The 14637-nt window shown below is 47.8% G+C and overlaps 1 protein-coding gene across 2 annotated transcripts in view; it reads right to left on the bottom strand.

Annotated features, from left to right (window-relative positions):
* Nucleotides 1-1284: 1284 nt before the first annotated feature.
* Nucleotides 1285-14637, bottom strand: part of LOC116975590 (sterol 26-hydroxylase, mitochondrial) — a 68970-nt gene continuing 55617 nt past the window's right edge. Inside the window, exons 5-9 of one of the 2 annotated variants that reach the window (XM_033024891.1) lie at nucleotides 13180-13343; nucleotides 11204-11370; nucleotides 8251-8332; nucleotides 5058-5258; nucleotides 1285-1637 (exon numbers count right to left, since the gene is read on the bottom strand). In XM_033024891.1, the coding sequence (XP_032880782.1) occupies nucleotides 1521-1637; nucleotides 5058-5258; nucleotides 8251-8332; nucleotides 11204-11370; nucleotides 13180-13343 (731 nt within the window). In that variant the 3' untranslated portion in view covers nucleotides 1285-1520. The remainder of the gene's footprint in view (nucleotides 1638-5057; nucleotides 5259-8250; nucleotides 8333-11203; nucleotides 11371-13179; nucleotides 13344-14637) is intronic. The other variant, XM_033024892.1, reaches the window with a different exon arrangement.

A 14637-nucleotide genomic window follows, 5' to 3' on the forward strand; every position in this document is an offset into this window, starting at 1 on the left:
AAAATAAATCAAGGGATATGGGGGGAAAAGCAGGAACGGGGTACTGATTTTGGATGATCAGCCGTGATCACATTGAATCGAAGGGCCGAATGGCCTACTCCTGCTGCACCTATTTTCTATGTTAATCCAGCACTTTGTGCCTTATGTTCTCCCCAAATAATTAACCGTTGAATGACTATGTTTAGACCACAATATCTTTTTATTTCACATAAAGGGAGATCATGTACATTTTCAAGATGAAAATCATTCTGCCAAAGAAAAGGACAATGTCAAGGATTACATCATGCGCTCTTACTTTCTTTGTTTTACATCTTAACCAACCAATGGCACAAGAAAAAAAGATTATAAAGTTCACAAAGATTATAGGCCGAAAGCAGAGAAATCTCACGGCCAAAGTTAGCTTGTGGCAATTAGAACTATGAATAGCCTCATCGGTAGACGGGGGGTCATTGTGTTGTGTGTTGATGGGAATTCGCAGATTACTCAAGAATTCATGATCCTTGTAAAGGCCAGGAAGCGAGCGGGCAAGATCATCTCTGACCCCTCTCACCCTGGCCACAAACTCTTTGAAGCACTTCCCTCTGGAAGGCGACTCCGGACTGTCAAAGCTGCCACAGCCAGACATAAAAACAGTTTTTATCCACGAGTAGTTGCTCTACTCAACAGCCAAAAATCTGCAGCCTCCCTTTGATCTGGTATTTTGTTGGTTCACATGCTTGATCAATGGTGTTTTATCATTAATGTTTTATTATTATTAATGTTTAGTGTTTTCTGAGTCATTCGTAACTGTCACTGTATGTCATGTTGTTACTTGTGGGCGGAGCACCAAGGCAAATTCCTTGTATGTTAATACTTGGCCAATAAACTTACTTAAGGGCCTGTCCCACGAGCATGCGACTCCATGCGGCAAGCACGACCTAACGTGGTCGCTTGAGCCGTACGGCCTCGCGGGGCCGGTCCCACTTCGATCGCCCGAGCCGTATGGAGTCGTGCGGAGCTGGTCCCGACATCGCGCGGGGCTCCGAAAAACTGACCGTGTTCAAAAATTCCGCGCAGCAACGGCCTGCCCCGCATGCTCGTGGGACAGGCTCTTAACTTACTTCCAAGATCACACTGAGAGAGCTACCAAGCACGGCGGTGCAGCGGTAGATTTGCTGCCTTACAGCGCCAGAGACCCGGGTTCGATCCTGACGAAGGGTGCTTGTCTGTATGGAGTTTGCACGTTCTTCCCATTACCTGCGTGGGTTTTCTCCGAGTGCTCCGGTTTCCTCCCACAATCCAAAGACGTGCCTGTTTGTCGGCTAATTGGCTTGTTAAAAGTTGTAGATTGTCTCTAGTGTGTGTGTGTAGGATAGTGTTAGTGCGTGTAGGATAGTGTTAGTGTTGGCACACTACCACTGTACCACCGCAACAGTCAGACCACAGTTTGGCACTACGGGAGTTGCTAAGACGGAAGATGTGTGTGTGGGGAGAGGGGGGAAGGTGGTGAAGAGCAGGGAGGAGGGTGGGTCTGAACTCATTCACACCCTGTCGATGAACTGCAGGTTGATGGAACTCCCAGGGAAGAGCAGAGTCCTGGTCTTGGCCATCACCACTTTCCCCTCTGGGTCGGGTCGGACCTCAAAGTTCTTGATCAGCTGAGGGAAACAACAAGAGGAACGGAAATCAGACACAGACACAGAAAACAAAAGCTACGCAAGTGTGAAAATGCACAACTCCAGATTCAGGGAACGTTTCTTCCCAGCTGTTTATACTTCACGCTGCCTCGGCAAGGCCGGCAGCATAATCAAGGACAAGTCGCACACTGGCCTCTTCTCCCCTCTCCCATCGGGCAAGAGGTACAGAAGTATGAAAACTCACACCTCCTGATTCGGGGACATTTTCTTCCCAGCTGTTATCAGGCAACTGAACCATCCTATCACAACCAGAGAGCAGTCCTGAACTACTAACTACCTTATTGGTGACCCAAGGACTATCCTTGATCGGACTTTACAGGCTTTACCTTGCACTAAACGTTATTCCCTTATCATATATCTATACACTGTCAATGGCTCGATAGTAATCATGCATTGTCTTTCCGCTGACTGGATAGCACGCAACATCTTTGCTTTTACATCCTAGTCATCTCGACATGAATGCTAACATTTCATTTGCTTTCCTTACTACTGACTCAGCCTGCAAATTAACCTTTTGAGAATCCTGTCCCAGCACTCCTAATGCCCCTGTCCCACTTAGGTAACCCGAACGGAAACCTCTGGAGACTTTGCGCCCCACCCAAGGTTTCCCCGCGGTTCCCAGAAGTTCCCGGAGGTTTTCGTCAGTCGTCAATGGTGGAAAGTGGTTTCCGCTTCTTCTATGTTCCGGCGATTATTTCAAAAAATTCAAAACCGGCCGCGACTAAAAATAGGTTGCCGTTTTAAAAATCGGTAATTTTTTAATTGAAACCGGTTGCGATGCTAGTTGAAGGTGGTTGCCGGAGGTTGTAGGTGGTTGCCGGAGGTTGCAGGTGGTTGCCGGAGGTTGCAGGTGGTTGCCGGAGGTTGCAGGTAGTGGAAGGTAAGACCTCCCTAGTGGAATAAAACTGGGTGAAAAAAAGGTCTTCCCTTCCACTACCTGCAACCTCCGGCAACCACCTGCAACCTCCGGCAACTACCTTCAACTAGCATCGCAACTGGCTTCAACTAAAAAATTACCGATTTTTAAAACGGCAACCTATTTTTAGTCGCGGCCGGTTTTGAATTTTTTGAAATAATCGCCGGAACATCGAAGAAGCTCGACTACGCGGAAACCACTTTCGACCATTAGGGAGACTGACAAAAACCTCCGGGAACCGCACGGAAACCTTGGGTGGGGCACAAAGTCTCCAGAGGTTTCCGTTCAGGTTTCCTAAGTGGGACAGGGGCATAAGTCCCTTTGCATCTCCTTGAACCTCCAATTTCTGAATTCTCTCCCCATTTAGAAAACAGTCTACATCTTTATTCTTACCACCCAAGTACACAACCATCCACGTTGTATTTCATTGGCCACTATTTTGCCCATTCTCCTAACCTGTCCAAGTCTTCCTGCAGGCTCCCTGCTTCCTCAACCTTTCCTCCTACCATCTGCAAACTTGGACAAAACTATCAATTATTTTCACTGATTTCTAGCATTCCCAGTTGCTGCTCTTAGGCGTTTGGATTTTGGTTGTGATATTTACGTACAACCCTGACAGTATATTTTTCCAAACGTTTTGATTGAGTAGTCTTAAATTGACAAATCCATGTTTTGTTTATAAAATCCCTAAATATTTCTCACCATCTTGGGCAAATTAGGATGGGCACCTAATACCCGCCTTGACATTGATGCCCATACTCTTGTAGTCTACTGAGCTTTTTTTTTCATCAGTTCTAATATCTTCTGTTTGTCACATTTTATTTAATAACACTCCTGTGAAGTTCTAAGTGTTGTAATGTTAGAAGGGCTCATTCAATTTGTCATTTTTTGTTATGTTTTGTTTTCTGTAAACTAATGCATGCAGAAGTTATGTCTATCGATGTATTTGTGGTAAATAGTGAAGTGGTAGGGTCAAAGACTACCACGTGCCACTGGCTTCTGTATACAGGATCCCTTTATTTGAATATTTACAGGCAACAAATTTACAGGCATCATCTTTTGTAGATGCTGCCTGCTGTTGTCACATTATTTTGGTGTCAGGACTGGTGACATAGAAACATAGAAACATAGAAAATAGGTGCAGGGGTAGGCCATTCGGCCCTTCGAGCCTGCACCGCCATTCAATATGGTCAAGGCTGATCATCCAACTCAGTATCCTGTACCTGCCTTCTCTCCATACCCCCTGATCCCTTTAGCCACAAGGGCCACATCTAATTCCCTCTTAAATATAGCCAATGAACTGGCCTCAACTACCTTCTGTGGCAGAGAATTCCCCAGATTCACCGCTCTCTGTGTGAAAAATATTTTTCTCATCTCATCGACGGCCTTCAGCTCACCGGAGTTCCAGCGCAGCGACCCGGGCATGGCATCGCCGCTCCGATCCGCGATAGCGCTCCAGCACTGTGCCGACTCCGCCGAAGCCGAGGTTCTGGCCAGTCCCCTCAGGAATCGCCGCTCCAGACCCCGATGGAAGGCCGCGTGGACGGGTCAAGATGCTGCTCGGAGGAAACCGCCTCTCTAACCAGGTAGGGACCCAGAAAAGCAGTTTCCCCCTCCCCCCCCCCCCCACCCCCCACCCCTTAGAAAAAAAGAATAGACCTCCAAAAACAAAACACTTGACTCACTAAAAATAAAAAAAAGAGATGAGAAAACAGGCAGGTGCACGCTGGGCAGCCATACCCATACAGGATGGCGCCCCCAATACAGTATTTAGACAATAGACAATAGGTGCAGGAGTAGGCCATTCGGCCCTTCGAGCCAGCACCGCCATTCAATGTGATCATGGCTGATCATCCCCAATCAGTACCCCGTTCCTGCCTTCTCCCCATATCCCCTGACTCCGCTATTTTTAAGAGCCCTATCTAGCTCTCTCTTGAAAGCATCCAGATAACAAGTTCAGTTTAGAGTAGAGTACAGTTTAGAGTACATTATAATGTTTAGTGCTACGTACACACACACGCACACGCACACGCACACACGCACACGCACTCACGTACGCACACACACACACACTCACACACACACATACACACTCAGACACACACACAGACACACACACATACACACTCAGACACACTCACACACACTCACACACACGCACAGACACACACACACACACACACACACACGCACACACACACACACACACACACAAACACATCGCAAAGGCGGGGGCCAGGGCAAGCGGGGGGAGCGCTGTCTGAAATTCACATGGTGCAAAGCCAAGGTGATACAGACACACACCGCGTGGCGAGCCATGTGACGAGCTCCTGCACTCGCCTAAAAAGTCGCCTAAGTGGGACAGGCCCATGACTTCACCCTCTCAGCCCCGGAGTCGGGGAGGTTTGGAGACGACACCGCCCTCGCTTCCGCCCGCCCGCCCACCCGCACTGGTTGCTGCTTACTCGTGAGATCATGCTGTACATCTCCAGCTCCGCCACCCGCTTGCCCAGGCAGGTGCGGGTGCCGAACCCGAAGGGGATGGAGGCGAAGGGGTGCGGCTTCTCCTCGCCCCCTCTGTTCCGGAGCCATCGCTCCGGCCGGAAGCGCTCCGGGTCGGCGAAGGCTTCCTGGCACGCGGCGTAGTGGCACAGGTGGAAGAGGGTCTGTGGAGAAAGGGAGAAGGTGAGGCCTGGATGTGGAGAGGATGTTTCCACTAGCGGGAGAGTCTAAGACCAGAGGGCACAGCCTCAGAATTAAAGGATTAAAATTCCTTTAGTGTCATAGAAACAGAGAAAACATAGAAAATAGGTAGAAACATAGAAACATAGAAAATAGGTGCAGGAGTAGGCCATTCGGCCCTTCGACCCTGCACCGCCATTCACTATGATCATGGCTGATCATCCAACTCAGTATCCTGTACCTGCCTTCTCTCAATACCCCCTGATCCCTTTAGCCACAAGGGCCACCTCTAACTCCCCCTTAAATATAGGTGTAGGCCATTCGGCCCTTCAAGTCAGCACCACCATTCATAGAGTCATACAGTGTGGAAACAAGCCCTTCTGCCCAACCCGCCCATACTGGCCAACAATGTCCAATCTACCCTAGTCCCACTTGCCTGCGCTTGGTCCATATCCCTCCATACCTGCCCTATCCATGATCATTCAACATGATCATGGCTGATCATCCAAAATCAGTGCCCCGTTACTGCTTTTTCCCCCATCTATCTATCTATTATTCTATAAAACTCTCGCCCCATCCGTCCGACATCCGTCCGACCGGCTGCCTGTCTGCCTTTTGATTCGTTGACTTTCTGCCTTTTGATTTGTTGACGGCTGCTCCTTCCTATCAGCTTCCAACACACTTCGAAACAAACTTGCAAGACAGGAACACTCTGAACCTTTCACTGCTGCAGCAGGCAGGGGAGGTGCAATCTGATTTTTTTTTTAATCCACTGCTGAGGGAGGCAGGGGAGTGCTGGAATCTTACATTTGGGGACGGCTTCAGTTCCATTGGACGAATATTGGGTTGGGGGATCACACCATTGGGGGAGCAGACCCAACGGGTCTGCACTTGGTCTAGTAACATTTAAAAGTCTTTTGGACATGGATTGGAAAGTTTTAGAGAGATACGGCCAAACGTGGGCAGATGGGACTAGTGCATTTAGTTTCCTTCTTAAAAAAAGGAACAATGAAGGTTACCATCCAGTCCTCTGGGACTCCACCTGTGGTTAGAAAAGATACAAAGAACTTCATCAATGCCTCCCAAATTTACCACAATGAAGTGCAACAGCTTCAGAAGTTTGGGACAACACCACTGCCAAATGCTGGAATTTATGGCAGGGAAGGAGTCCCATCAATCCAAGTAAAAGCAGCTATTGGCTCGAGCCAGCATTCCTGTGCTCAGTCCACAATTCTGTTCCTGTTGGCAATGTCACACATCCAAATACTTTTCAAATATGGTAATGGTTTCTGTTTCCACCACCCAGTAATTTCTAGACCCTCACCGATCTAAAGCTGAAAAGGCCTTTGTCGGCAATTTCTAGTATCTCTTAAACCCGTTAGCCTTAAGAGCTAAATCTGACTCTCTCTTGAAACCATCCAGTGAATTGGTCTCCACTGCCTTCTGTGCCAGAGAATTCCACAGAATTACACAATTCTGGGTGAAATGTCCACAGATTCACAACTCTGGGTGTCGGGGGTTATGGGGAGGAGGCAGACTTTACAATTTTACAAAACCCAATTATCCTACAAATCCGTACATCTTTGGTTGGGGGCGCAAACGGGCGAATCCGTAGGAAACCCACGCAGGTCACGGGGAGAACGTACACACAGCGCCCGTGGTCAGGATGGAACACGGGTCTCTGGCGCTGCGAGGCAGCAACTCTACCTCTGCGCCACCGTGCCGCCCATGATAGTTCAGTTTCCATACCTTGTTTAAGGTGGGGATCAGAACCTGAGGGGTACCAAAAGGGTGGCGGGTGTATGAATGAAGCGCTATTGGAGGAAGTAGTCGAGGCAGGGACTATCGCAACGTTTAGAGGGATATGGGCCAAATGCAGGCAGTTCCATTAGCTTTCTGTACAGCAGGCAGTGAAGAAAGCTGATGGAATGTTGGCCTTCATAACAAGAGGATTTCAGTATAGGAGTAAAGAGGTTCTTCTGCAGTTGTATAAGGCTCTGGTGAGACCACATCTGGAGTATTGTGTACAGTTTTGGTCTCCTAATTTGAGGACGGACATCCTTGTGATTGAGGCAGTGCAGCGTAGGTTCACCAGATTGATCCCTGGGATGGCGGGACTGTCATATGAGGAAAGATTGAAAAGACTAGGCTTGTATTCACTGGAGTTTAGAAGGATGAGGGGGAGCTCTTATAGAAACATATAAAATTATAAAAGGACTGGATAAGCTAGATGCAGGTAAAATGGTCCCAATGTTGGGCGAGTCCAGAAGCAGGGGCCACTGTCTTAGAATAAATGGGACGTCATTTAAGACTGAGGTGAGAAAAAACTTTTTCACCCAGAGAGTTGTGAATTTGTGGAATTCCCTGCCACAGAGGGCAGTGGAGGCCAAATCACTGGATGGATTTAAGAGAGAGTTATGCCCCTGTCCCACTTAGGAAACCTGAACAGAAACCTCTGGAGACTTTGCGCCCCGCCCAAGGTGTCCGTGCGGTTCCCGGAGGTTGCAGGTGGTTGCCGGAGGTTGCAGGTAGTGGAAGCAGGTAGGGAGACTGACAAAAACCTCCGGGAATCGCACGGAAACCTTGGGTGGGGCGCAAAGTCTCCAGACGTTTCCGTTCAGGTTTCCTAAGTGGGACAGGGGCATTAGATAGAGCTCTAGGGGCTGGTGGAGTCAAGGGATATGGGGAAAAGGCAGGCACGGGTTATGGATTGGGGACGATCAGCCATGATCACAATGAATGGTGGTGCTGGCTCGAAGGGCCGAATGGCCTCCTCCTGCACCTATTTTGTATGTTTCTATGTTTCTAGTTGGGACTGGCATAGATGGGGGGGTGTTGGGCCTGTTTCTGTGCTGTGTGACGCTATGACTGTGACTTCAATAATGATTCACTTGGGTCACTTTGACCTTGCATGAGGGAGCAAGCTTTGCCGAGCCACGGGACTGACTCCGAGTTCCTGCTTTATCTTGTACTCACATTTTTCGGGATGAAATATCCTCCAGCCACAATATCCTTGTCCACTATGACGCGGGCATTGCCTGGCACCACAGGATACATCCTAGCAGAGGGGAAGGGCAGAGATTACTTTAACTTGGGTTACTTGGGGCAGCTTACAGCCCAGTGGTATGAATATTGATTTCTCTCCATATAACCATATAACAATTACAGCACGGAAACAGGCCATCTCGGCCCTTCTAGTCCATGCCGAACACTTACTCTCACCTAGTCCCATCCACCTGCACTCAGACCATAACCCTCCATTCCTTTCCCGTCCATATACCTATCCAATTTATTTTTAAATGATAAAATCGAACCTGCCCCCACCACTTCCACTGGAAGCTCATTCCACACAGCTACCAGAAGTTCCCCCTCGTGTTACCCCTCACTTCAGGCAGCCCAGCCATTCCCTCTCTCTCTATCCCTCCCCCACCCAAGTCGCACCAGCTTCTCATTTTCATCCAACAAACAGCTAACAACGGCCTGTCTACTTTATCATTGTTACTTTTTCGCACATCTTTCATCCGTTGTTCTTTATCTCTCCACATCACCGTCTATATCTCTCGTTTCCCTTATCCCTAACCAGTCTGAAGAAGGGTCTCGACCCTAAAACGTCACCCATTCCTTCTCTACAGAGATGCTGCCTGTCCCGCTGAATTACTCCAGCATTTTGCGCCAATCAGGTATGTAGGTGGGGTGGGAGGTTGCACCTTCACGTGGGTCCGCCCTGTTTCGACGAATGCAATCAACCCGGCGTGCACAATCAAATAATATCAAATAGAACAAGTTGTCCTCCAACTTTAGGCTGTGCCCGCCACATGCAAGAAGAAGGTATGTAGGTAAATTGTAAAATTTGGTAAATGTAAAAATTGTCCCTAGTGTGTGTAGGATAGTGTTAATATGCGGGGATCGCAAGTCAGCGCGGACTCGGTGGGCCAAAGGGCCTGTTTCCACGTTGTATCTCTAAACTAAACTAAACCAGTCAGCAGAAAGACAATACATGATTACAATCGACCCACTTACAGTGTATAGATACGTGATAAGGGAATAACGTTTAGTAAAGCCAGGAAAGTCCGATCAAGGGCAGTCCGAGGGTCTCCAATGAGGTAGATGGTAGTTCAGGACTGCTCTCTGGTTGTGGTAGGATGGTTCAGTTGCCTGATAACAGCCGGGAAGAAACTCACGTGTATCACACACAGGGTCACGTGTGTTGAGGTACAGCGAAAAGATTTTACTTGCGTGCTATCGGACTTTACTGACTTTACCTTGCACTAAACGTTATTCCCTTATCGTGTATCTGTACACTGTAAATGGCTTGAAAAAAAACTACAAAAAGTAGTAAACACTGCCCAGTCCATCATCGGCTCTGACCTTCCTTCCATCGAGGGGATCTATCGCAGTCGCTGCCTCAAAAAGGCTGGCAGCATCATCAAGGACCGACACCATCCTGGCCACTCACTCATCTCCCCGCTACCTTCAGGTAGAAGGTACAGGAGCCTGAAGACTGCAACGACCAGGTTCAGGAATAGCTACTTCCCCACAGCCATCAGGCTATTAAACCTGGCTCGGACAAAACTCTGAACATTAATAGCCCATTATCTGTTATTTGCACTTGATCAGTTTATTTATTCATGTGTGTATATATGTATATTATGGTATATGGACACACTGATCTGTTCTGTAGTCAATGCCTACTATGTTCTGTTGTGCTGAAGCAAAGCAAGAATTTCATTGTCCTATCAGGGACACATGACAATAAACTCACTTGAACTTGAACTTGAATGTAATCATGTATTGTCTTACCGCTGACTGCATGCAACAAAGGCTTTTCACTGTACCTCGGTACACATGACAATGAACTGAACTGAACTGGGAAAAAAAGAGCTAACGCATGAAAGAAGACTACACCGATATAGAGCGATCACAACTTTCAGCGCAAAGGCATATCAATGAATGATAAAGTCCGATTAAAGATAGCTCAAACAGTGAGGTAGATGGGAGGTCAGGACTGCATTCTAGCTCATAAGAGGGCAGTTCAGTTGCCTGATAACAGCTGGGAAGAAACTGTCCCTGAATCTGGAGGTGTGCGTTTTCACGCTCCTGTAACTCACGACTGATGGGAGAGGGGAGAAAAAAGGAAGAGACCAGGGTGCGACTTGTCCTTGATTAAGCTGGTGGCCTTGCCGAGGCAGCGTGAAGTGTAGATGGGGGTCAATGGAAGGCAAGCTGGTTTGCGTCACGGCTGGTTCGATCTTATAGAAACTTACAAAGTTCTTAAGGGGTTGGACAGGCTAGATGCTGGGGAAGTCCAGAACAAGGGGTCACAGTTTAAGGATAAGGGGGAAGTCTTTTAGGACCGAGATGAGAAAAACATTTTTCACACAGAGAGTGGTGAATCTGTGGAATTCTCTACCACAGAAGGTAGTTGAGGCCACAGTTCATTGGCTATATTTAAGAGGGAGTTAAATGTGGCCCTTGTGGCTAAAGGGATCAGGGGGTATGGAGAGAAGGCAGGTACAGGATACTGAGTTGGATGATCAGCCATGATCATATTGAATGGTGGTGCAGGCTCGAAGGGCCGAATGGCCTACTCCTGCACCTATTTTCTATGTTTCTATGTCTATGTTTCTATTAACTACCCTCTGAGTAAAGAAGTTCCTCTTCACCTCCTTTCTAAAAGAGCTCCCTTTAATTCTGAGGCTGTGACCTCTGGTCCTAGACTCTCCCACCAGTGGAAACATCCTTTCCACATCCACTCTATCTATGCCTTTCATTCTTCTGTAAGTTTCAATGAGGTCCCCCCCTCAAACTTCTAAACTCCAGCGAGTACAGGCCCAGTGCTGTCAAACGCTCATCATATGCTAACCCACTCATTCCTGGGATCATTCTTGTAAACCTCCTCTGGACCCTACTTCATGTGCAGATATGTTACCGTAGAGTCTCCCTGACCACAGCTTTCAAAAGGGGCATGTGGCCAAAGTCCTTTGCAGCTGGGAGCTGGTCTCCTGGGCAAACGCTGTTCACTTCTTCATACAGCTGCTGCTGAATAGACGGCTCTTTGGCCAGATTGTACAGGACCCAAGAAGTTGTATTTGACGTCTGAAAGGAAAAACAAATATCTTCACTGGAGTTAGTGGCGTGTGCTTACACAACAAAATAGAGAGAGTACAGAGGAGATTTACTAGAAAGATGCCTAGGTTTCAGCACCTAAGTTGCAGAGAAAGGGTGAACAAGATGGGTCTTTATTCTTTGGAGCGCAGAAGGTTAAGGGGGGACTTGATAGAGCTCTTTAAAATGATGAGAGGGATAGACAGAGTTGACGTGGATAAGCTTTTTCCATTGAGAGTAGGGAAGATTCAAACAAGAGGACATGATTTGAGAATTAAGGGACAAAAGTTTAGGGACAACATGAGGGGGAACTTCATTACTCAGAGAGTGTAAGCTGTGTGGAATGAGCTTCCAGTGGAAGTGGTGGAGGCAGGTTCGATTTTATCATTTAAAAATAAATTGGATGGGTATATGGACGGGAAAGGAATGGAGGGTTATGGTCTGAGTGCAGGTAGATGGGACTAGGTGAGAGTAAGTGTTCGGCACGGACTAGAAGGGCCGAATGGCCTGTTTCCGTGCTGTAATTGTTATATGGTTATAATATAGTTTAGTTTAATTTAGAGATACAGCGTGGAAACAGGCCCCTCGGCCCACTGAGTCCGTGGCAGCCAGCGATCCCCGCACCTTAACATAGAAGCATAGAACATAGAAAATAGGTGCAGGAGTAGGCCATTCGGCCCTTCGAGCCTGCACCGCCATTCAATATGATCATGGCTGATCATCCAACTCAGAATCCTGTACCTGCCTTCTCTCCATAAGGGCCACATCTAATTCCCTCTTAAATATAGCCAATGAACTGGCCTCAACTACCTTCTGTGGCAGAGAGTTCCAGAGATTTACCACGCTCTGTGTGAAAAATGTTTTTCTCATCTCGGTCCAAAAGGATTTCCCCTTTATCCTTAAACTGTGACCCCTTGTCCTGGACTTCCCCAACATCGGGAACAATCTTCCTGCATCTAGCCTGTCCAACCACTTAAGAATTTTAAAGTTTCTATAAGATCCCCCCTCAATCTTCTAAATTCTAGCGAGTACAAGCCGAGTCTATCCAGTCTTTCTTCATATGAAAGTCCTGCCATCCCAGGAATCAGTCTGGTGAACCTTCTCTGTACTCCCTCTATGGCAAGAATGTCTTTCCTCAGATTTGGAGACCAAAACTGTACGCAATACTCCAGGTGTGGTCTCACCAAGACCCTGTACAACTGCAGTAGAACCTCCCTGCTCCTATACTCAAATCCTTTTGCTATGAACACTATCACACATACACACACACACACACACACACACACACAGAGGACAATTTTACATTTATGCCAAGCCAATGAACCTACAAACCCGTACGACTTTGGAGTGTGGGAGGAAACCAGAGATCTTGGAGAAAAACCACACAGGGTACGTACAAACGTGCAAACACCAAAGAGACAGCACCCATAGTCAGGATTGATCCCGGGTCTCTGCCGCTGTAAGGCAGCAACTCTCCCGATCAACACCATACCACCCGACGTACTCGAGAGTCGGCAGGTTTTGGTGCTGCCTGTGCGGAGTTTGCACGTTCTCCCCGTGACCTGCTCCGGTTTTCTCCGGGTGCTCCGGTTTCCTCCCACACTCCCAAGACGTGCAGTGTTGCAGGTTAATTGGCTTCTGTAAAAATAGTAAATTGTGTGTAGGACAGTGCTGATGTAGGGAGTGATCGCTGGCGGGAGCGGTCCCGGGGGGGCCTGTTTCCGCCCTGTATCCCTAATGGCCAAAGGAGTGGCTTGTTCCATTTGATGCGATCTTTATCAAACAATTTGTTGCCCTTACTGTGTCCACTGCAGCCAACAGCACCTCGGACAGGCTGCCGTAGATGTCTATGGGCGTCATTGAGGTGTTGGTTAGTAGATAAGTGAGATACTCTCCGTGCACCTCCTTCCCATTCTCCAGGTTCTCTTGGATCTCTTTCATCTTCTTGTTCACCAGCTTCTCGGCTAAAGACAGAAGAAACTAATTGGCTTCTGCAGAATCGTCCCTAGTGGGTGGATTAGAAACATAGAAACATAGACAATAGGTGCAGGAGGAGGCCATTCGGCACTTCGAGCCAGCACCGCCATTCATTGTGATCATGGCTGATCGTCCCCAATCAATAACCCGTGCCTGCCTTCTCCCCATATCCCTTGACTCCACTAGCCCCTAGAGCTCTATCTAACTCTCTCTTAAATCCATGCAGTGACTTGGCCTCCACTGCCCTCTGTGGCAGGGAATTCCATAAATTCACAACTCTCTGGGTGAAAAGGTTTCTTCGCACCTCAGTATTAAATGACCTCCCCTTTATTCTAAGACTGTGGCTCCTGGTTCTGGACTCGCCCAACATTGGGAACATTTTTCCTGCATCTAGCTTGCCCAGTCCTTTTATAATTTTATATGTTCCTATAAGATATCCCCTCATCCTTCTAAACTCCAGTGAATACAAGCCTAGTCTTTTCAATCTTTCCTCATATGACAGTCCCGCCATCCCAGGGATCAATCTCGTGAACCTACGCTGCACTGCCTTAATCACAAGGATGTCCTTCCTCAAATTAGGAGACCAAAACTGTACACAATACTCCAGATGTGGTCTCACCAGAGCCCTAGACAACTGCAGAAGAACCTCTTTACTCCTATACTGAAATTCTCTTGTTATGAAGGCCAACATTCCATTAGCTTTCTTCCCTGCCTGCTATACTTGTAAGCCAACTTTCAGTGACCGGTGTACAAGGACACCCAGGTCTCGCTGCACCTCCCCCTTACCTAACCTAACCCCATTGAGATAATAATCTGCCCCCTTATTTCTTAAGTTAAGGCACAACATCAGCCACCCGAGACTTCACCCATGTCTAGTGATGGTTCATACCGTTACTCCAGCACTTTGTAATTTTTTTGTAAATCAGCATCTGCAGTTCCTTGATTCTACGTCATTCTGCACCCTTTCTTGAGCCTCTACATCCTTCCTGCATTGCGGCGCCCACAACTGCGTGCGATACTCCATATGCGGCCTGACCAACATCCTATTGAGACGGAGAAACAAGGAACTGCAGATGCTGGCTAGAGGAAAGATACAAATTGGACAAGTGGATTGAAGGCTTTGGATGAACTTTGGACGAGTGGATTGAAGGCTTTGTGGCTACGTTTGCAGATGATACAAAAAGCAGGTGGAGGGGGCAGGCAGTGTAGAGAAAGCAGGGAGTCTGCAGGAGGACTTGCACAGATTGGGAGAGCGGGCAGATGGAATATAGTGCAGCAAAA

The sequence above is a fragment of the Amblyraja radiata genome, chromosome 7 (genome assembly GCF_010909765.2).
Source record: "Amblyraja radiata isolate CabotCenter1 chromosome 7, sAmbRad1.1.pri, whole genome shotgun sequence".
NCBI classification, from domain to species: Eukaryota; Metazoa; Chordata; class Chondrichthyes; order Rajiformes; family Rajidae; genus Amblyraja; species Amblyraja radiata.